This window comes from Poecilia reticulata, linkage group LG4 (assembly GCF_000633615.1).
Source record: "Poecilia reticulata strain Guanapo linkage group LG4, Guppy_female_1.0+MT, whole genome shotgun sequence".
Taxonomy (NCBI): domain Eukaryota; kingdom Metazoa; phylum Chordata; class Actinopteri; order Cyprinodontiformes; family Poeciliidae; genus Poecilia; species Poecilia reticulata.
Window position 1 is genome coordinate 28,850,787 of NC_024334.1, and position 24,359 is coordinate 28,875,145.

Here is a 24,359-nt window from a genome sequence, read left to right on the forward strand (position 1 = left end):
TGTATTTATTATTTACATCTTTTATATTAATCTTTTTGCTTAATGTTTACATAATGGCTTATTTCAGGTTACTTCATATACGTTATTTCTTCCTCAACACGTATAAACCACTTAGGCTACGTTCACACTGCAGCCTCAAGTGACCCAATTCCGATTTTTTTTTGTCAAATCAGATTTTTTTGCCATGGTTGTTCACACTTCCAAATACATGCGACCAGTATGTGGGACCACAGTCAGTGGTTACTTACTGTGAGGAGGACAGCTGGGGGCGTCGTATAGACAAGCTGTGGTTCCTCTTCCAGGCCTTGCCTGAGCGGTTCCTGACGCCGTCTTCCTGGTCCATCATCTGCTCCAGCACTGTCTGGTCGTCGGCGTTGAGCGGCGCCACCGAGATGTCTCGCACCGCTCGAAACTCGCCGCAGTTATTCAGATGCTCGTTCTCAAGACGGAAGAAGTTCCACACGAAGCGCCTTTTGGGAAGGTAAGGAGGGGAGGACGAGTCAGTCTGGGGGGGCCGAGTCTGTTTGGAGCACAAGGAAAGTTTAGCAGCGTGAGGAGGAAATGTACTTTAGACTCACCTGAAGACTTCCAGAGGAGCCAGGATGGTGGCCACGATGTTGCCCACAGAGTGAGGCTTGGTCATTGTAGAAAGCGAGATCTGGATCGTCCAGGCAAAACGCAGAAGCACGTCCTCCACGATGGCAAAGTAGTAGTAGGCCTGGACAGACAGAGCATGGGTCAGTGGGTGCTCCTTATGGGCGAGGCAGTCAAATGTATCTCTGTTGCACATTTCGTGTACAAGACGATTCGAAGTGCTTTACTGAAAAATCTAAACAGGAAGAGTTTAAAAACTGAGGTCATAAATCCAGGGATAAATTAAACAATTAAGGTGTTGTCTTCATCAAAGACTCATCATATTCATGTGGATAAGCAGTAAAGCATTTTGAATTTATAAATTAAAGCCACATCTTTCCCAGATTCCAACGAAGATACATTTTACTCTTTTTTTATTTGGTTACATGTCTCCTTTCTGTGATTGTTGTTTTCACTCTGATGTACTGTGTGGAAGAGTGGGGGTAGTACTAAGTAAAAGATATATAGACTTGATTTTTCTTTTGCAGAGGAGCGCTGTCTCTTTAGCAAAAGTGGATGCAGAGATCACACAGACCCAGTATTTACACAGTTAAACTTACTGATTGATAGGTTCAGAAGTTCTGGGTGTTTCTGTGTCTTACAAGGACTCGACGTCACTGTGACTTTACCTTGTGCGGGTAAACGATTTCTTCTCTCAGGAAAGTGTTTTCTCCAGCTCCACGATCAAACAGACCCCAGTCCATAATCAGATCCCAGGTCAGAGTGTAGAGGGAGCTGATGGTGGAGAACACGATCAGAAGGTACAGAAACATGTCTGCGTCCGTGTGTCCTTGTTCTGAAATAACCACACACACACAAAAAAACAACTGATGTCAAATGATAACTTGACATAAAAAAAATGCTTCCATGTAATGTCCACCAGGGGGAGCTCTACAGTCATGAGTTCAACAGCAGTGATGGTTATAATGGATGACCTGACCACATGCTTTTGACCCTTTAATATTTTTTTTCCCCCAAGTTGGGATTTATTTTTATCATTTGCATAAATATTCAGTTGATTTGTCTGCTTTCAATCACCAACAAATATCCATCACCAAAAATCTACGCATGCGTAGGGGAGCATATGCTCGGAATAAAAATTCAAATTAACTTTATTCCTGCATTTCCTATTTCTACCGGGGATTTTCCACATATTACCACCGCTCTAGGAAAGCGTTCTTATTGAGACTCAAGGCAAATTTGACAAGGTATAGAATTAATTTGTGGCGTTTTACCAAATATAAAGGGCGTTACAAAGAGCAATATTATATTTCCCTGCGGTTAATTGGTCACCTTCTAATTCTGTTGTGTTGTGAAAAAGTAATCCTGAAATATAAATATTTTTAAGAATAAATAATCAGTATGTCACTTCAGAGCCTGTCAACATACAAAATCCTAAAACTTTCATACAAAAGTTGTATTTGTATTCATGTATTCACATATGGCCATGAACCTTAATAGGAATATCCTATTCTATTCTATTAGGATGGTTATTTCATGTTATGACAAAGAATATGATTATGATATCAAACTCAAAATGAGTAAATTATCAAAGATTTAACACTCTCTTATATATTTTTTCCATTCCCAGTTTCAATTAGCCTCTTATTCAGTTGGTTTTATCAGCAAGAACTGACATAAACTAACCTGTGAAAAAATCTAAAGGATAAATACCATCCACCTCCATCAGTTGGTGATTTTGTTTGTTATTCAGAGCTAACTCTGCTAAACATCCTAAAATCAGTTGCTGAGATCATAACTCTAGAGTATTGACTGTCACTACAACAAATGATGGTGGGCCATAACTTGTCCCAGAAATTATTGCAACAAATAATAATGTTGTTTTGAGACCATCTTCAAGTAATATATTGATAATGGGATAATAAGTTTGTCCCCTCAAAGACTAATACACTTTAAATTTATACAGAACAGTCCTCACTGGAACTGGAAGACATTTTAAACACCCAATAAAACACAACCCAAAAACAATAAATAAATAAATAAAAAACACTCACAACAGAAACAGTAAATAAAATAGTTTATGAAGTCACTGCAAACAAAACTGCTCTTCGAAAAATATTAATCATCAGAATGGAAATTAAGGAAACAAATCATCATGTGCAACATTTTACATTTGGGTTGTGAAGGTAACAATTGGATCACTGTGGTGCCTTCGGTTTGCATAGAAATCATCAAATCGGTTTACAGATGTCTGCTGCGTATAATGGGAGCGTTTGTAATTAGCCGTCCTCAGCAGCACCGCCGTGCTCTACACGGACGGACTGTGGATGTGATCTGCTTGTTGCTCAGCAGGTGCTGATTTATAAATCAGCGCCCTGTGGCCTTTCACTGTGACTCACACCGGCTTCCAGACGGAGACCAGGCTCCCTCCAATTTGTCATCGTCACCGTTTTCTTCCCGCTACCAGCCAACAAGACGCCGGGGATTAGAGCGGCGACGTCTCTAACGGAGAATTACTGCAGCACCGCTCCGTTAACTGCTGCCTCCGTTGTGCCGTCTGCTGAGCATTTGGATGGAAGTAGTCCCTACGGCCACACACACGTCTCCCAGATGTAGATTAAACTTAGTCCTCCACAATAGACCCCTCAGCGGAGAACATCTACTGGTGATTTCCTCAGTGTGTTAGAGATATTTAACCCCTCGGTGTTTGCGGAGGCCGAAGCCGTTTTTCACCAGGCCGCTCAGCCATTAGGAGGTTAAAATGGTGAGATGGACATTGATTGGATGCTCAGTTAGGGCAAATGCTGGTCACTGGTTCCTGTCACGCACATTCAGTCCACACACACTCAAACACAGAGCAGAGATTGTTGTTCGTGGGAGCCTGGGCCGATACGGAGATTTAGCTGGAGCTCATTTTATCCAGCATCCCACCGAAATAAATTCAAAACAAGAAGAGTCAGTCACTGCTGTTACAACGATGTCTCATCTGTTCCCATGGGAACACGGTTCTTGAACAAGGTGTAATAGCTCGTTTTTAAAGCAGTTTGGGCTTAAAGTGGTCGGGTTAGAACAGCTGCACTGCAGTTTGAAGAGCTTCTCGTTTTGCAAATACTCTACTGAGAGTCGGCATGCAGACACTGATAATACACCTGTCCTAATCCTGTTATTTCGAGTCAAGCTATCAGGAATGGAGGGCCGTCTTGGGAACTAATGGATAATGGAAAATTTTCAGCTCCTGACTTAAAGACTCTTCCTGCAAAGCCGCTTTGACCTTTTGTCTTTCTGAGCTGTCAGAGGTGAAATTATGGATAATAATACAGAATTGTGCTCTGGCAAAAACACAAGGTAACCAAATTCATCTCATTTTAATATATTTATTGTGATTATATTTTTTGCTTCAGAATAAGGCATTTCATTTTTCCTGAATTTGTCTTTCTGATTCAGTTAATGTGCTTCAATCTGTTTCACCTAACCGTACCTTTATTTCCACCTTTCACAACATTTCTGATGCAGTTCGCCCGCACAAAAGAGACACTTCCATCCGACCTTCAGCCTGAATCTGAACCCAGACATGCAATGATTGCTTTCGGCGAATCGGAGTTCAGGGAGGCAGTCAGAGACTAAACTCAGAGTCTTTTATCTTTATCAGTAAAGGGGTGAGTGCAGCAATTCCTCCGGATAGTAAACAAGGGGTCAGCAGATGAAATTAAGTTACAAAAGCTGACAGTTCTGAGTTTTTTCTACTCCAATCCAGCAAACCAAGCTAAGCTGTACTCTTCACAGAGAGCAGCAGGCCTGGTTTTTGGGAATATGCTGTAGATTTCCCAGACAGAGACAAGTAGTCTATGAAGCCCTCAATGATTACTGGCATCCCCAGTGAAGAAGTAAACAAAAGCTTTTAAATAATGGAGACATGGTGAACCAAAGATGTTGGTCGATGCTACAGTTAGCCCACAGCAACCTTAGGAGGTTTTTTTGAGCAACTAAACCGCAAAAAATTTCTCATCATTACTGTTTCTAAATGCTAAATGTTTCTCTGAAATTTAAGGCTGGGATGTTTCAGCACAAGACAATTTATTTATCTTAAAGCATTTTAAACATCTTTACAATTTATCTTCCAGTAATTGTGTAAAGTGCTGTGTAGGTTACTACATCTTATTTATGGCACCCAATCTCACCAAAAATAAAACACCCCAGAACAGTAAACTACATGCTTTCAGTGATCGTTCTGAATAATTCCAAAACATTCAAATTAGCATTAGCTTGTAATGTCCCTGCACTGAGAAAGGTCATAAATCAGCTTGGCATAAATCTGATCCTGTATCGATCCAAATAATGTTTCTACTTCAGTGTGAGGCATCCAACGATGTTCAGCACGATTTGGGATGCCAGCAGAACCCAGAGGATCCACAATCATCATTAATGCAACAAGAATCTGCTGAGATTACAGCTTCATGATGGAGTCCAATCAGTCACTCATAGCAATGAAGCGAGGGGCTCTCTAAAGGAAATATGCTCAGGCTTCTGGACAGCATGTGAATTGTTTCTGTTTCAACACAGACAGAGCATCTTGTAGTGGTATATGCAGAATTAACACACCTTTCTAATTCTGCAGCCTCAGATCTGTAAACAGTGTCGCTGGTCAATTAATTAAACTCAGCTCCGCAGCAGAGTGCTCCATGATTTATTGGCATCATGATGCATTTTCTCTTCCTGCTTTCCCAGATCTAAATGTGGGCTCTGACTCACACGAATCAGGGGGGGGGGGGTCTGACAGCGAGGAAACATGTAAACCTGCCGGCTGTGATCAGGATAGCAGCGAAGGTGACACGAGACACCGGGACATCTGCCAGATAATGACTGGCATCTGAGGCACCTTTTACAGCTGGACCCGGTGGTGAGAACATGACACTGAGTGGCCGTCGGCTCTACCGGCGCTGCAGAGTAATGCAGGAGGACTTGGCGCCAGCGTAGAGGAAGCGCTGCTGGAAGAGTTTTCAAATCAAATCTAAGTATAGATGCAGAATATTTTTGATTCTGCTGCTTGAATTGATCCCTTAAACAAGCTTTAAAATTCAGAGGAGCTGCTGCTGCACATGATTCTTAAAATATCTCAACAACAGGCGATTTCCTTAACCATCATCATCCATGTGAGATTCCAACCTCCTCCTCTACTTAACCAAAGCTCGGCCTCAGTCTCCATTACATGCAGGATGAAAGACATCTTCACAGAGAATAACACATGAAGAGAGGCCATTAATGGAAGAGCACACAGGCTTCAGACCGGAGGAGGAAGAAGGATATGGTTTAATGGACGTCTTTCCTACCGAGCAGTGGGTTTAAAAAGAGGGATTTGTCTGCCTCAGACTCTCAGCTTGGGTTCATTCAATACGACCGGCGGTCAGCATGAGAAGCAAATGTATTGATTCAAGTTTTTACCGCAAAGGAATAAAGTCAGAGCGAGACATAACATTTAGCATTTTTGAAAGGCTGCAGATTAGGTTCCACAGCTGGCATTTTGCAGAAAAATAAATCTGTTTGCAGGGAAAATGCCAGAGATTAAATACGTGTCGGGTGAAATGATTGCTTTGAACGTGGCAGAGGGGACAAATCTCCAAGTCTTTTATGGAGACTGACCTAATAATTATGATTTATTTTTTTCCTCTTTTGAAAACAAGCTCATCTGTGGCATGTCTTACCAATAAGAATAATGTCAGGCTAATTGTAAAGCTGTCAGCCAGAGAGTGACCGGACTAATAATACAACTTCTTCTTCATGGTTTTTATGCTCCTGCCAAAAGATTTTGAAATGCAATGTTTCTCTTTTCATCTTCTTCTCCTTATTTGTTGTCCAAAGTACATTTCTGGTCTCTCTAACCTCTTGCCCTGAGAGTGAAACCACATTGTGAGAGCAGAATCTTGTTTATCCACAGATCAGCTTGACAAACCTCTCCTGTTGCATTATAAAGCTCTGGGCACAGAGTAGGAAACCGACGCCGGCTTCCAGCAATTGCACTCAAGGTCACCTCTGCTTCCCGAGCACACGCGCATGCACGCACACACACACACACACACACACACACACACAAAAGACTTGTGTGTTGACATGCCCCTCTAACACAGCAGCACATCAGTACTGCTGATTTAAAGCTTCAGAAAGTCTTACATCTCTCTTCAGTGTGTCTGCAATGATTCAAAACAGGAATTTACAGCAAGCAGTGCATTTGGGAACCGATGTGTTATCATCTCTGCTCAGCACAAATCAAATCGAGTACGGGAAGAGATGAGTTATAAAACGGACATCTCCCTGCCTTAGTGCGTCGTCTGTCCCGAGTCTTACCTTGGTGGGTGGCGTAGAGAGCTGCGAAGGTGACAACAAAGAAGGTGGTGGAGTATTTGCCGGCGTTGACCAGGTGTGGGAAGGCCCTTTTGGTGTCACGGTAACGCCTCAAGCATTGGATGAAACGAAGCCAGGCGGGCAGACACTGGATGATGGCGCGCAGGCCGTACCAGTAGCTGTTGCAGACGTGGCCACTGTAATCTAGAATACAATACAGCAAGAGGGGACAGAAATGGTCTTTGTTATTTGGTGGCACCTCTGTGCCACCAAACATTTACAAGCCATTAGCTCTGAGTTAACTAGCAGGATGGAAGCAGAGGGCATCAATTAGCATCATGTCTGTCATATTTTATGTCAAAAAGCCTGAACACCTTACACCCAGCTCATTCACACATTGTCTTGCGACAGTGAGCCTTTAAAAGTTAAAGCGGCGTGAATACTTTTGCAAGGCACTGAAAACGCTCAATTATCACTTAAAAGGCTATAAGATGAGGACGAGCGTCTCAGGGTGAACAGTGGATTCCCGTCAATGAACGGGATCACACAAAGTGGCAGACAACAATTCACACTCACGCTCACACCTACAGGCATCACAGCGTTACGCTTCATCTAGATACAGATTTCTATTCTCTGTAGGATCAATTCTCTCACCCACTAAACAAAAAGAAAGAAAGTGCTCCTTTTTTAAACATGAATCCAGTTTTTCATGCAAGATCTTTTCCTCGTTTTAAGCTCAGGTTGATTACATTTAAAGACCATATTTTATTTTAGAAATTATGTGAGCCTTTGATATATTAATTTACCCAAAGTGGGCATTTCTGCAAATATTTATTTCCAAGAATGACAAAAATAAACGCTGAACATCCAGAGTTTAAACTGCAGCTCTTATGAGAAGAGTACATAAAAATTTAAGATCTGAGTCACCAATTCAAAGTGCAGGACAAAAAATAAACCTATCTAAGAACAAATGTTGAGAGGAATATACCAGTCAGTGGGCAGGTTAACCTGAATCACAGGTTAACCAGCTTTGAGAGTCACTGAAAGGTTCGAGCCAAAATTCAACGCAGCAACCTTTTAGCTGTGGGCCAATCTGAATCAACACCTCACCTTGGGGAAGCAGCCCCTTGGTGTTGCTCCACTGCAGCTCAAAGATGTAGAAGCAGATGAGATACTCGAAGTCCATGAGTACAACCACCAGAGAGTTGAGCTGATCTGCCAGCCAGAAGTCTGCAAATTCCACCCGGTGAAATGGTGCAGTGAAAACACGAAACTGGAGACAAACCAGAGCAGGAAAGACAGCAGGTGAGGAGAGGACATGCACAGAACTGCTGAAATGGAAAACGGTTGGTGCATTTCAGAAAAAAACGACTTGGACGACCTTACTAAAGCAAGATTTAGCTCGGATGTCACACTCAGCTGAAGCTGCTCCAACAGGAGGACAAAATAATTCAATAATTAGTGAGAAGTATTTCTGGAGAAACCTTAAGATGGGGGGGAAAAAAAGCTCTGAATAATTGGAGACACAAAGGAATAAATCCTCCAGACTGCCTTATCGGCCCTGTACAGGATGCTGTGGTGAGTCACGGTTTGCGTTGGTGTTCATGTTTTATTTGTGTTGCTAATCAGTGGAGTAATGTGCGGACAGCCAGGAACTGCGTCTATGGGAATGTTATTTGGGATTCGGCTTTGGCAGGAGCTGCAGCTATTGACCACGTTTGTAAAATGATACAACCCTGCTCGACTTTTTCCATTAACCCCGCAGGCCTCCTCTGACATTCAGCCAGTGACTGTACGCCGCTCCCCATTTACAGTCTGAGAGAAAAACCACACACACCCTCAGAAAAAACTGACCGTGCCAATCAAAGCATGTATTGATCAGGAGGATTTTGAACTTATTTTCACTCTGTGTTGATGTCTTGAGGCTAATCCTGCTGTGCTTGTATTGTCAGGTTTTCATTTGCTGAATAAACACTACTGCATGTTACAACTGCAGCAATTTGTTCTACTAATACATTTTATGAGTGGTTTCTATTAAAGAATATAGGAGCTCTTATGGCAACATACAGTCCAGTGAACTGCAGACTGAAATATCTAGTAAATCTTGTACTTCCTAAGAGATATCCTGCATTAAAAAAATAAAAAAGTCATTTTTGTTCTAAAAACCCTTCATATGGTTGTAATGGTGCCAAATTAATCAAGGCTGATTACAGCCTCATCACTGGGGGAGGGCTGAGCGAGAGTACTGGGAACTGTAGGGCGCTGCGAAGCAAGGACACGATATGAGGAGAGGGGTGTGTATATGCGAGAAGGAGGACTAGGGACAGAGGAGCTCAGGGCATCAGCATGCTGATAGATCTATGCCTGTAATGATTGCACAGTCACAGCCTCCATCTCCCCTGAGACGAGGCCCGTTCTATTATTCCTCAACCCTTTGGCCCCGTCCTCACTCCAGTCGTCCCAACACACACACACACACACACACTTCTACACACACACCCCATCTTCTGTTCTGCAGCGATGTAGCACAGATCAGACAAAGAAGGGGGTTTAATAAACATGTAGCTGGAAACAGATATCTGGATTGTACCTGCATTCATTGAGAAGATAAAATAAAGATGCACACGTCCCTCACACCCTGTCAGTACATGCTTCAGTTTCAGAAAATCATAACAGCAGGAAAATACACAGCTCTTTGAAAAAAAAATAAAATAACACACACACGCAAGGCTCAAAGAAATCAGATTTTTCTTCAAATTCAAGAGATTAAACGCACTGAGGTTACTAGTCCTTTAAATAACATGAGACAGCTCAGATGATGACACAGGGTTAGATGCTCATTCACAACATTTGACTTAAATGAAGCCACACCTGTGGTAATGGTTTTTAAGGCAAAGCCTTTAACACACACAGCTTGTGTGACATTATGGGGGAAAAAAAATCTGACATCAGACGAGATATCAAGATGAGAATTATGGACTTCCACAAGTTTGGTTCATCCTTTACTACAACTACCAGGTGCCTAAATGTCTGAAAAATACATAGCAACATAAAGCACTATAAGACATTACAGTTTGCCAATGACATCAGGGTTAAGGACCTTTTTTCAAAACATCAACTTGTCCCAAAATTCAACCAAAAGGTTCACTGTTTTCCTGTCTATATAAAGGCCTGTTTTGACTAAAAGTCCAGGAATATTTTCCATGAGCATGGCAAGTGAAGTCCATGTGTTTCTGTACAAAGATGATGAACTGCTTCCATGTTACATAACAGAGTTTCGGGTTACTTTTCTGGATGCCATAGTGCTGCTCCGGAGCCTGTGTGGCTATATTGATCCCAGTGGCACGGCGGTTTCTTTTGAAGCACAGCTTAGACTCTGCTCTGGCGGTTTCTGACCTTGGGCTTTATGCACTGAGATTTATTCAGACATCTTCAATCTTATTTCAGAGCATCAGAGGCTGGATGGAGTTAGGAGTGAGACTTATGTCAAAACAGCTCACTGATATAAAACAATGCAATAGAGCCATTGTATTCTTGTTATTAACTCATGTATAGGTCTGTCATAATAATCAATGAATTGCATGATAAATTAAAACAAACTCAATAATTTCTATTGGCATGATTCATTGTACTTTTTCTGTCCCTCTTGTTTTTTTGTTTTTTTAACCAAAAACTGGATGATAAAAGTCTTCAGTTGGGTGCTTTGGTCTCAACCAGCCCTTTTTTTAAAGTATAATTTTGTTTACCAAGACTTCAAAATTAATTTCATTTGTTTTATTTATTTACTTTAGATATTTAAAATGTCTTCCAGCTCCAATGTTAAATGTTCATTAAAACTTATAGTTTACTGATTTTTGAGAATGTTTTTGCATTATTATTATTATGCCATTACCATTGTATTACTTTAAAATGGTCTCAAAACAACAATATTATTGTTTATCCCAATGACTTCTGGAACAATTTATCATTCAGCAAAATTTGTCATTGTGACCAACCTACACTATATAAAAATACTATAAGAAGATCTTTAAAAAAATAAAATTAAAAAAGGACTCTAGTTAAGATGGGGACCAACCAGCAGTTTGATGAGCCAGAAGCGGGATTTGTAGTAGCAGGTTTTAAATGGGTTGATGAGGAAGAGCACCATGAAGCCGTAAAGAATGAGAGGGTTGATCTGCATGGGGAGGTAGGTGAACTCTGAGTATAGACACGAGAGGATGCTGAGACACCATAACACACCCAGGAAACCAGCAATCTGCAGCAGAAACATAAAAAGGAAAGCGGCATTAAAGGAAAGCGCAAATAACATTTCAATACAATCAATAGAGTGACACAAACTGAGAAGTGTGGGTTTTATATTTCTGCAGGGTTAACTTATTTTATAACATTTATGCTCTGGAACAGGACTAAACAACATCCGTAAATCCAGGAGAATTATAAAAATGTTGCTTTCACTAATATGAACGTAAATTTAATTTCGAAGAGACGTCTGACTGTGTTTGTGCTTTTGCCTGGGCTAACCTCAAACAGGTGCTGGTGTGACAAGTTATCTCGAGGGTCAATCTCAAAGATGAGGACATGGTTGACTCCGTTCTGTCTCCAGCCGTAGGTGTTAATCCCCAGCAGGAAGAGGAACTGGATCAACAGGAAGCCGCCACGATAGATCCGCACCAGAGGCCAAATGTTCTCGTAGCGGATGAAAACAGCACCTAAAAGAAACCGCAGCGGAGATGAAAAATTAAACAGTGAGCTTGAAAATAAACTCCCAGACTGGCTTCCGTGTTAAAGATATGTAACAAACTTTAAAATAAATGTATGTTTTGGGCTTTTTACTGAAAAAAAACTACTTTTAATTTAACCAAACATTTCTTAAAAAATCATTTATTTTCACAAAATCACAGGTACCACAAATATTTGTATCTCTTCTGAATCCTATAAAGTAAATATACAATGGTCCTTTAAAAGAACACCCTACTAATAAAAGATCTTTGTGTCGATAAACTTTTAAATAGTTATTCATGACTCAATGTTTCATAAATGCAACGTGACACATTTTCTCTTAGGACGTGTCCTGGACGACCCGGTTGATGTGGGCCGGTTCGGTCGTGAAGACTAGAGGTGAGCAGGTGTGAAATTGGATGTTCTAGCATTCAGATTAATTAAAAATATCAAACATATAACAATGAAATATAAGAGAACGGTATAATAAAAATATATATATATATCATATATATAGATATATATATATCTATATATATATGATTTAAAATATGACTCACCAGTGAGAACAAAGGCGACAACCAGAATGATGAAGAAACCACAGAAGAGACCCACTCTGAAGGTCGTCCAGGCCAAAGCAGGCTGAGCCGGGCAGAGAAAACACAGAACCACTGTGTTTAATACAGACAGCTAATAATGCACTTTAGCTTAAAAAACTAACTCACAGGCAGCCATATTCCATGAGTAGCCATGCAATATGGCTACTCAGCCATATTCTATGTTTTAAAGTAAAGAAACAACAAACAATATGGCTGATTTTATTCACTTCATATGTTAAATTTATTACATGCATACTTTTTATGTGTGTGGATCTCAAACAATTTCTGTTTGAAATAACAGTAAAATTGGCTTAAAAGGTCCACACATACATGTACAATCCAAACAATAGCTTGTCTGATGAATAGCATGAAGGGATGGTTTCTTCTCTCACTCTTTCACTTTAGCTCATAAAAACCTTTTTACACTGTGTGGGCATTATAGGGTTACATCGACGTATTTGCCTGTTGTCTTAGAAAATAAAACTTTGGTTTGTTTACTTGGAAGAATGAGCTAATAACGAAGGTTTCTGAGCAGGTGTTTTTTCTTATGTAACTGATAATGGAGGTTTCAGTGAAGAAGTTTTTCTTCGTTGTCCAACCGAAACTCCTTTGAACCGGGTTTGATGTAGGGACAGAGGTACCAATTAGCCAGAGATGGGCGAAACTGAGAGAAACTCCCTACAGAAGAGAGATGGGTGGAAGGCACCGTTTACGTGACTGAAGAGATATATATAAAAATAATTGTATGTTTTAAGTTTCACTTCTTCTCTCTTGCTTTTCTTTTCTCACACACTGATCTCTGATACTTACTCTGATTTTCTAAATAAAATATCTAAAAACAAATGCGCATTTCTCTGATTGATTCGCTCACTCCCGAAAACAAAAAAGATTTTTCCTAAACGCCTGTGTAACTTAAAATAAATACAGCAGACATGTCAGAATCAAAGGTGCAGTAAACATAACAATCAGTTGTTACTGACCTGAGCTGCCCCCAGAGGAGGAACTCTCAACCTCTTCATAGCCCTCTGACGATCTCCTTCCTCCAGCTCTGTGGTGACCAGAGTCTAGCCACAGAAAAGTATCATCAGCGTATAATCTTTATTTTGTATTTGTGTGTTTGTGGAGATGTGAGCAGTCACCTCTGTCTCGGTGATGAGCTGAGTAATCTTCTTGCAGGTGTAAAACGGAGCTACATCCACATGAGCCAGACGCCATTCGACTCCACGAGTCGTGTCCAGGATCTTGTCGTGTTTTTTCAGGATTTTACGGAAACCAGTGAAGTTCAGGTTCTGAGGATAACGTAAGTCCAAAATGTTATTTAAGATAGGAGTCAGACACGCAGCTGCAGAAAAAAGATGGTGAAACAAGGCTGGACAAATCTGTTCACATAAAATCAGAGTAGCGATAATTCTCTCTCTGTGTGTGTGTGTGTGTGTGTGTGTGTGTGCGTGCGTGCGTGTGTGTGTGTGTGTGAAGGGAACCTGGTAGTTCTGGAGCAGGATGAGGCTGAGGTAGAACTCGCTGAAGGCTAGCTTCAGGTCCATGATGTTGTGGTTCTTGGAGCGCTCCTCCTGCGTCAGGTGGAACAATGTCCTGCGTTTGCGAAGGCCGGACGGAGCGTTGCGCTCTCGCTGGGCATCCATTGATGACTGCAGCTCATTTTGCAGCGTTGCAAATCGTCTCTGAGCTTCAGCGAGCTTTTCTGCAGACAGAATGATGAGAATGTGCTGAAAACTGTAAAGTTAGTTTGCATTTCGCACAGCACAGACCAATCTTTAGAAGAAAGCTTACAGAATGGAACAGATATATTCCAGTCTGCAGAAAATGTATTACTGAGAACTCGCAGCAAGCACAGATTAGTTCATTGAGTGATCCATTTTTCTTATCAGGAAAATAAAGTAATAAACTAAAACCAACAATACAGAAATGCTAAGAAATCTGGTACTGATTGTTAAAAAGGAGACATTTCAGATGTTCAGAGCATCAAGAAGCTACAAGAATTTGCAGACCAATGGGGAACGTGCTAATCTTAAAATCCTCTTCTCTCCCGTTACTTCCAGGAAACATAAGCATATGGGCTGAGATGACATGTGAAAGCTGCATAGAGAGTGAGGAACCACTATCTGGGTCAAAGATAGGTTAACACTTCCTCAAAGGAGTAACATAGTTCCTTGTAGGCTGTATGACTAGAGTCAAATGTTTTGAGTATCCTTCTCCAAGCTTCTCGCAGTGGTTTGATTGAATTTTGGTCAAGTCGTCCAGACAAAAATGATGTAACTGAGACATTTTGTGCTTGGAGTCATTGTTTCTTTGCACCCATGTGTGCCCAAGTTTTAACATCCTGTCTAACGTCTTGATATGTTACTTCACTATTTCCAGTAAAAAATGTTTGTCCTCAAGCAGAGACAGAACCAGTCTGTTTCCTGAAGATGGCTGGAGAGTCTCTTGGTGTTCATACTTGCATTTAAGTGGCTGAACTTAAATGCAAGTATGCATTTAAATGCAAGTATGCAGTTCAGGTGCCTGAAAATTAAACCAGACTTCTCTTCCTGAAACCTTGGAAGAGTTTTGTGTTTTTTCACGTCGGTCAAGGCGATGTGTTTGAGGTGCTGTCATAAAATACATTCACAGATTTTGCCTCCAATTAACTAAAGCGTTACTAAACCTATCATTATGAGGATTTTCTCTTTATTTGAAGGGATCAAAATCTTAATGTATGTAATCTTTTGAATTGAAAAAGACAAGTTTACTTTATAAAACGAAAACACTTTGAAATTAATATGGTAATCCTAACTGACCTAAGACAGGAAGTCAGATTTAACATCAGACAGTGGTGAAAATAGGTTATGTATGCAACAGCAGACAAGTGAAAGACACATATATTATGTTATGATTCATGCAGTCAGCCTGACAGTCTGGGAAATCAAGGCTACAGCGGCTTCCTACCCGTCCTTAAATTAATAAAGTCACACTGCTGATGCTGAAGGCTCACTGGTGACTTTCACGCTTTGTTGCTTGAACTCACCCTGACACACAATCACACTACCTCCCTCTCTGGAATGCCACGGCTCTTTATTGACAACTATATTCTCGGTAATCCTCTTGCTTGAACTGTGCGGTCCGTAATAACAATTCGTGACAACAAAAAGAGGCTTGGAGAAGCCAGTACACCCAGTGCCCTCTGAAAGCAGATTTAGAGTAAACCTGGAGTCTGGAGCGAAGGAGAAAAACAGAGGACATTTATCTATGTGGCTAATGAACCTTAGACAGCAGCTGGTGGTTTAAATTTCAACCAAAGTGGGTTGAGTGAACCATTTTATTCGACCTCAGTTTGGAGACAAGGTGAATATTTGTAATAATAAAACACCTGCAAATGTTGACAAAACTTAGTCCTCTTCCTGGATTGTGATATTGAACCCGCAGTCCAACAGTCAGGATTTTAGCGCAATGCAGTAGTATGGCTTTAAGAGGTCAAGGACCCCTTTCAGAGGGAGATATAGGCACACAGAGCGATGTGGAGGCAGGTTGTTCATGTAAAGTCAGCACACATTTATCGCCATCTCTCCACGGTTCAATCAACCCTGAAATCCTTTTTAAATAGCTACACATACACACAAGCACACACGCACCCACACTCACGCACACAAAAGCAGACATGAGATAAACGCACTTGCTGGGAAAAACTGTGGCCTTTCCTCTTTCCTCCTTCTGTGTTGATAGTAAACAAACTGGGTGAAATAATGTTTCCATGCTAAACATTTACCCTTGTCAGACAAACTGCCTGCTGAAGACACAGCGAATAACTCTAGTACTGATATATCATGACCCCCCCCTGCTGTTGCACTAAAATGAAGAGGATGCATCCTATACTGCTTTTTCTTTTTAAAATCTCTAAGATATTCAACATTGCTCTGCTCCTATGAAGGTTTAACCAGCATATTACTTATGAAAAGCACCAAACTTTTGCTGTAATCATCCACAGTAGATAATGGACCTAAATAGTAAAATGTACTTTAATGCAGGTCCTCTCAATCCACATAAGTTTGTAAGTTATTATATTGGTAAATGGCTTACTCCACTCTGCTGGGAAAGAAAAACTTCCATTACCTCAGTAACAAAGCATCTTTCTAACTATGAGCCGAGTACTTATACTCATTTTACTGCTTTTGCCATCAATCAGTCTGTAATGTCCCATCGTTATGAGCAGGAACAATCTTCCCAGTTAACCTTGTCCCTGCGCTGACCCACCTCAGGACGCAGTTTCACAGATGGCCTCAGGAGGAGGCGGCGCCTGCCTTTACTACAGACACATTTCCATGAACTCAAGTTCTAGAAGTACCCGTCTGGTACCAGAATATATTATGGAGAACATCTCAGGTTACACAGCACACACACGCAGTCTCACTTGCTTCTTGAAATACATGCATGCTTTCTCCCGTAAGCATGACTGCTACTGACCTGTTCAGTCTAATGACTAAGACTAAACCCAGTGTTATCCAGCAATTCCTTCCATTGCATCCTAAGTAATGAAACTGGTTACAAACCCCTTGTGCAAGACTCGTAATTTAATTGTGACTTTTGATACATTTGCTCTGTGCAAATGTTTCTTTCTTCTGAGGAAAAGACGGGCTTTCACTAAATCAAGTACAACTGTTGTTAAAGAAATAACATTTTATTCCCACATTGATTGGATTCATTCTGATTTGCAGTATATTTATTTGAAACTGGATCAATAAGAAGGTATAGGTACAGTGACGATTTGTTTTACAGCGTCAAACCTGACGTCAATATGAATCAAAAGTACTTTTATTTCTGCCCCAAACTAAACTTTGATGTTAGAGCCATAACAAAAAAATACCAGAGCCTCAATCAGATCTAAAGTTGCTTGTCTCAGCAGCTCTTATAATTACACTTTAATAGCTGATCATAAGTAATCCCCTTTATAAAAGCAGAAGCTTTGAAAGTTTGCCAGTGCTGAGCAGCCAGGAGCTTGATTTTCAATTTGTAGAAAAAAAAAAAACTATTTACGTTTATAACATGTAATCTGTTGCAAACCAAAATGAGACTTGATCAAATTTACAGGCCAAAGAAATGCTCAACTGATTTATTTATCTTCATGACCCAGATAATTTGTGGAATAAAGTATTACCTGAATAGAACGTGTTGATTTTCAGAAGCTCCTTCTCACAGTTCTGGAAAAACCTCTCCTCAAACTTAGCGTAGTATCGCTTCACCGTGTCTTCATCTGTGACTGGAACAAAAAGCAAAAAAGAAGCAGACAGAAGGTTATTGACTTTTTTTCCCCAAGGAAACAAGTATGTGTGAGAGACTATAACATTTCATAGTCCATCCATAGCTTTCACACAACACAGGTGGGAAAGCTTAGTTTATATTAAGCTGAGAGACGCTGAAGGATGAAACCATATTAAGACCTTTTGAAAAGGATGAGATGAGAAGTAGACATCTAATGTAATGGTGTGTTACACTATATCTATGTACAAGAACCATTCAAGCCTTACATCACCAATTGCATATCAAAATGCCAGATGGAGTAGTGTAAAGCATCTTGCCAATAAACTCTATAGTAGTGGAGACATTCAAGTCAATACAAATTGACTAGAAATGTTGTACTATTTTATGCTCTAAAGTTTGTGGGGACAGTGTACTTACGGTCCCTTCCTTTTCCAAGACATTTGTGCATAAAGTAAGGTCCATAAACTTGTGGATGAGTGAGTTTGTTTGGGGTAAAAAGGTCTCCACTGTCCTGCACAAAGTCCCGACTTCATCCAAACAAAACTTTTTGGATGAATTAGAGGTGAAACTGAGAGCGAGATATTCTCATCCAACATCAGTGTCTGACCTCACAAATGCACTTTTAGAATGACTGTCAGAAATAAACACACTTATAAACTTATCGGAAAGCCTTCCCAAAAGAGGTAAAACTGAACATTTTATAGATTAAGAACGGGAACCCACTGGTGTTCAAATGTAAATGAAGGCATATTAGCTAATGCTTTTTAATATTAATACTTTGAAGTTCTCCAACTGCAATACAACTACTGTTACTACATTTGGCCATGCCATCTGTACCACTATATTAATAGGACATTAAACATCCAAAATGGGATAGAGCTAGTAACTTGTTTTGCTTTCGAGGCATTCATTAATGATTAGGTGACCTAAATAGCTAATCCTTCTGTAACTCTGAGAATTCCTTTAAGAGTTCAGGAAACCTCAGGCAAGCAGACTTTCATTCAGGTCTGAATTAGATCTACAGCTTCTTCCTGCCTCTCCATGGCTGAATAAACCCTCCTTGTCTTTTTCAGGACATGCCAATTCAATCAGTATTGATGCGCTGTCTCAAGCAATTCTCTGCCTCATTCACAACAAGCTACCCAACACCTGACAGAGCTCAACATGCGGAAAGTGACTGTAAAATAGCACATTCACACATATGATGTACAAATAAGTACCTACAATTGTCTTTTAAGCAGCCTTCGAATCAGCAAATGTTTCATCATAAATAACATACTGAGTAATAATTATAAACCATCTCAGAGTTTTTGATACCAAATCATAATCAGTCCAGAGTTTTATTCAAAATTAAAATTTTTACTCAAAACACAAAAGACACTATTTGATTTTAAGTGAGCAAATAGTAAAATATTTATTAATCAACAGAACATATCACACAAAGTAATCCTAAACTACACAAATTTATTCAGATTAGTTTTAAAAATTTTAACATTATCAATTATCCAAAGTCTACAGTGAAGATTTAAATGCAATAACGACTGTTGTTGTACGCACAGGTGCTAATTAAAAAGGAATTCTGTATTTTATTGATTTAAGTAGTCAAATAATCATTCTAAGGAAAAACAATACCCAACTGCACATTGTATAGATCAATTCAGTGTGCAGTTTGAAACTGCTCTCTGATTCAGGACTACAAACCTGTAAGGGGCTTAAAAATGTTCTTGAAATGACAAAAGTCTATAAAAAGCTGAGATAAATGTTCAATCTGATATGTCCAATACTGACTGATATAAATCTTAACGCTCATTTTAACATTTTTTTTCTAACTCTAAATATCAGTTTATAGATGTATTCTTCAGTATGACACAGCTACACAGGTGCATTCGGTGCTCTGCAGCCCCTGGGGATCTGCTCTCTGCCACGTTGAATGTCAGGCAGTTTCAGGTGGCTGGATGGATGACGGCATGGAGGGAGCCACATTTATACTTCTAAACGATTTACCAGCAAACATTAGCTGTTTCGGCAAAGTGATCGAGCAGCTGGATGGCCAGTGCAGCCTGACACAATGACTGATGGGCTAATACACTGCTTTGGTCAGACCTGCAGGCAACAAGCATACGGTGAGGTAATTCAAAGTAAAAAGGTTACACGGCTAATGAAAACCTTGAACAACAGTGAAGCATGAAGCGTAGCATAAGAGGCAGAGAAAAGTGGTACATTAAAAATCTATACCAAACATTGCAATTAAAGTAACTGTGTTAGAGGAACTACAAAACGATTCACTCAACTGACTATTCCAGGTGAGTAATCAAGTTTAGCTCATTGCTGTTGAAAAATGCTGAAGTAAAGCTTTGGTTTGGTCCACGTTTTACTCAATTGTTCCTTTAAAGTTCCCAGAAAACAGACTTTCTTAAAGCTCTGCTTTGTTTAGGTTTCATTTTTTAAAGCTGGAACGTAAAATTGTGTGCCTTAGTTTCATACAAAAATGCTCTGAATGAGTAGAAGTTTAATTTATGGCTTTAACCATTTGGTACACATGCCTTATTGAACCGTGTGGGCTGTAACAAAATTCTTCAGTATGAATACATGCATCATTGTTAGATTGCTGGCACACTTAGGAATACATCAGTATCATTACTGAGACACAGAATGTACCCACATCTCTTTGTTTTAATAAAATAATATTTGGATAATATTTGTGAGTCCAGTGAGAACAATGAAGGTGACAGTTTATTTATGATTCCACCCTTACTCCTTTGTTTTCAATTAAACCTCACTGACACATTATTAGAGAAGCCATATTGATGTGCCTCTTCTAAACCTCACACTCCTTATACTTACAAACAGAAAGATCTAAACCTCATTAGCGTAAGCTCTGTACATTTTGGAGAAGGAGTCAGCATTTTGGTTTCCTTCCCAAAGGTAATTCGACATGTAGACTGAGGAGGGAGAGTCTCTGTCATGTCAAACAGCATGGTTTCTCATTATCTCTTATCTGGAGAAATGATGGCAGAGACAACTTTCACAAGTTCAGCAATCTTCGCCAAATGATAAGGAACAATATCCAACAGAAACTTAAACAAGAAATATAGCATTTTATAGACCTCTGCATAATACGGTACTAATTTTCAACACTATTCTGAGATGTAAAAGACATCGTTGGCTGTCTGCAGAAGGATAGTTGCAACCAAACTGACTTTCAGACAGCAGAGCAACAAAGAGGAACCCTGCAGCATTTCCTCCAGCCACTGTTTAAAGTAATGAAAACTCTAGTCTTGCATGTGTGTGACAGAAAGATTTAATAAAGCAGTTGGGAATAAACAGCCTGTTTCTGTAGGAGTGTGTAATTCCAGCATTATAACTACTGATTTATAAAGAATATATTTCATCCAGATTAACAAAGACAAAAAATCAATATGTTGTAATTATATTTACCAGCATTTAATGACTATAATATACAGACACACAACTACAGGGCCCATTTTGTCTCACTTCTAAACAGGCTGATAAATTATTCAGGTGATTATTTATTGCTGAAAACCTTTATTGTTTAGAAGTAAAATCTGGGGATTTTTTTTTCCATCGCTTGCACTAATTAACAGAAAGTTTGGAGAGTTTGAAAAACTAAATCATAGATTAAAAAATACTTACATTTTGGAAAAAAAGTTCACCTAATTCAACCCATCATTATATATACAGCATAAGTAATGAAAATTATATTTGTTGTGCTCAAGGTCACAATGTTTAAACTGTGCATAATGTCTGATAGGAATATCCAGACGAAATATAATAATAACAGGACCCCATGTGACATCAAAAAGGTGAAACTCTGCACCATTAAAAACCAGATATTTGGAGAAGAAATGCATTACAAACATTGGAGTATGTTGTGCTTATTTGGGAGCTTCACTTTTTTTCAGACAAAGAATTGTGCTGGTAGCTAGAAAAACAACTCTTGACCTACAGTATTCCCAGAGCGGCTTGTAGACGGCAGCCTCCCTCTCTCCGCTAACCCCTTCTTCTGTAGATTGTATAAATAAATGATGAGACAGCTTCCCCAGAACCCACTCCACTCACCCCCGAAACAGTTCACTCACACAGACACTCACACACACACTCACGCACACACACACTCCCCACCCCCCAGCTTTTTATATTCCTATACAGGCGTTGTTGTATAGGACGCCTGTATTGGCCTGATATTAAGAACTCAAAAGATAAAACAGAGCAACCTTCCTGTACTGCACTTAGCCTTCCTGTTAACTGCTGAAATATTTGTCTTTCTCTAATTCTCAGAAAAAAACATTCCTTTAAAAAAGTTTTCTCTGGCTTCAGCTTTTAAAACTCACAGATACTTAAATAGTCCTCAACAATATTCATACAATATCTTGTCAGTAAGATCTGGTAGCAGGTAAGCATAATTTGTTTACTGTTCAGAAAAAGATCATCAGTTTCCGTCTGACTGGTCAGGTCAGGTCAACCACCATATAAATCCACTGACCCTTAAACCTGCTGACCAGGAGAAGGATTTGGAGACAAACTGGACAAATCTGAACTTCAATATGGTAAACTTTTCATTAGTAAAGTTCCTGTAATTATATTTTTTATTTTGCTTTTACCATTAATGAAAATGTATGCTTCATTAAAATCTCAAATGTAATCTTTCATTACACTAGAGGGTGAACACAGGATGTATTTCTTTACAGTCCGGTAAAACAGTCATACGCATGAGAACACCCTACGCAAATTGTGTGTCCCTGATTTTAAGGCCTATTAATCCCATTTAATGACACCTCTCAGATAACATTATTCTCAGGGGAAGCGAGCAGGCCATTACAGTATGATTGTTGCTGTAGAAGATGCTGTTATCTCCCCCCTGCAAGCCCACAGGTGTTAAATCACAGGGAAAGACAAACTGAGCTATAAAAGAGAATAGGATTGACTTCATTCGAGCCTGATATTAATCTAGTGGGACCAAAGACCTGAATGTAGGAAAATAAACTGGATCTCCTCCACTGGCAGGCTTTAAGGAAGTGAATGCAACACGAATACCAGCCCCCAGCTGCCCCCCTTTCCTCCATCACGCCTGTTTTTCTCACTTATTCCCATTCAGCCCTCCAGCCACAATTAATTCTACCAATCATCTCTCTCATCGAGGCCAGGGGAGCATTAAGAATGCACACTCTCTGGGCTAGGATGCCAGCCAAACATGACCGGAGGCAGAATGAAGAGCCACTGTTGATCCCAATACATTGTATACTATTTGTACAACAAGAATGCAAGCAAAGCAGTTTGAAGAAAACTGAACTAAGAAGAGATATCAAATAGTGAACAGTATTCTATGTCCAGCATATCCAGAGAGGAGCTAAATATATTTGTTTTGCTAGTTGTGTTGGCGGATGAGTGAACGAGAGAAAGGGAAAGAACATAAGAGACACATGGGATGGGCAAATTACCAGCAGCCGTTTGAATAAAAAAAGAGTAGAGGCATGAGGCCAGATGGGGTGTGAGATTATCCTAGGAACCACAGGGAAAAGACCCAACACCCAAACACACTGGAAAATTATATAAGAGTCTAACAGACAGAGAGAAGGTGGAATACAAGTGGAAATGTGATACAGGAAGAGACAGAGACAAAAGTTGTAACTGGATGGAGAGAATTTCAAATCACTACACAACTTCAGATGCTGGTAGACACGGTGGAACCTGAAAAGTATAAGCAAGCGAAGGAATATCAACCAAACGCTAGATTAAATTAAGACTAAACTCATTTGAAGAATATGATACAAACAACTGCCTTTATGTAAAAACAACCCTATTTGTTATTTTTAATTTATCAGATGACAGACTCCTTGACTATTTTTACATTTCAGGTACAGGGGGGAAAAAAAACCAGGTGTGAACACAATTTAATGTCTTGCTGCTCAGGCAAAGCTCATGGATTTTCTATTAAATATCCTCAAAATTAAAGATGCAACAATCAGAATTATGTCTGATCTCTTCTTTTTGGAAAGGTTTGATCATCCTATAGAGTTTGAAACAAATCATGTCTTTAGGAACTATAAAATACAAAAAGCCATGAGAACAGAAATTAAAATATTTTTTCTAGTCTTCTTGCCATTATTATTTATAGCATACATTATTATTTATTTATAGTATGTCTATAGTATAGAACAATAGTAATGCCACATTTTGTATATGAGAAAAGTATAGTTGTAAAGAGTATTTCTGCAAGTTTCACTAAGTTTAATTGAAGACTAAATTTAAGATCTATGTGAATTATGAGAAATAATCCACATAGATATCCAATTAACATAATAATCCAATTTACATTAATCTTATCATCTTAGCGTATTGTCAATTTCATCAGTTTAAATGAGTGTTTTTCAGCTCCATTGTGTGACTTCACTGCTTTTACATGTAGATTTGTCAATTTCAGCTCAGCTTCATTGTAGTAACTAACACAAGACTTAAAAAAGTTACTGATGTCCTTATTTTCGAGCCCAACCTTTTTAAATGTACACTTTCTTATAAAGAAAGGCCTGCAAACAACTAATTATTAATGACAAAATTCTCCATGTTAATAGAAAGATGATAACTCAAAAGATAAGACAGAGCAACCTTCCTGCAATGCATTTAGCCTTCCTGTTATCTGCTGAAGTATTTTTCTTTCTCTAATTCTCAGAAATGTGTCGACATTTAAAAAAAATAAATAAATTCCTTTAAATAGCTTTCTCTGACTTCATCTTTTAAAGATACTGGCAAGGGAAAATAAACTGGAGTCGCAGTACTGTAAAAATGTCTCAAAAAGCATCTCCTAAAATTGCTTCCTCATTCAGAATAATGGAGCTGAAT

At 39.5% G+C, this 24,359-nt stretch overlaps 1 protein-coding gene across 1 annotated transcript in view; it reads right to left on the reverse strand.

Annotated features, from left to right (window-relative positions):
- The window catches only part of xpr1a (xenotropic and polytropic retrovirus receptor 1a), a 66,463-nt gene that overhangs the window by 3,080 nt on the left and 39,024 nt on the right, over positions 1 to 24,359 (reverse strand). The window contains exons 3-14 of the mRNA XM_017304390.1: positions 17,398 to 17,499; positions 13,730 to 13,950; positions 13,388 to 13,537; positions 13,229 to 13,312; positions 12,210 to 12,291; positions 11,452 to 11,639; positions 11,006 to 11,185; positions 8,041 to 8,203; positions 6,934 to 7,134; positions 1,263 to 1,429; positions 579 to 718; positions 249 to 470 (exon numbers count right to left, since the gene is read on the reverse strand). Coding sequence (XP_017159879.1) covers positions 249 to 470; positions 579 to 718; positions 1,263 to 1,429; positions 6,934 to 7,134; positions 8,041 to 8,203; positions 11,006 to 11,185; positions 11,452 to 11,639; positions 12,210 to 12,291; positions 13,229 to 13,312; positions 13,388 to 13,537; positions 13,730 to 13,950; positions 17,398 to 17,499 — 1,900 coding nt within the window. The remainder of the gene's footprint in view (positions 1 to 248; positions 471 to 578; positions 719 to 1,262; positions 1,430 to 6,933; positions 7,135 to 8,040; positions 8,204 to 11,005; positions 11,186 to 11,451; positions 11,640 to 12,209; positions 12,292 to 13,228; positions 13,313 to 13,387; positions 13,538 to 13,729; positions 13,951 to 17,397; positions 17,500 to 24,359) is intronic.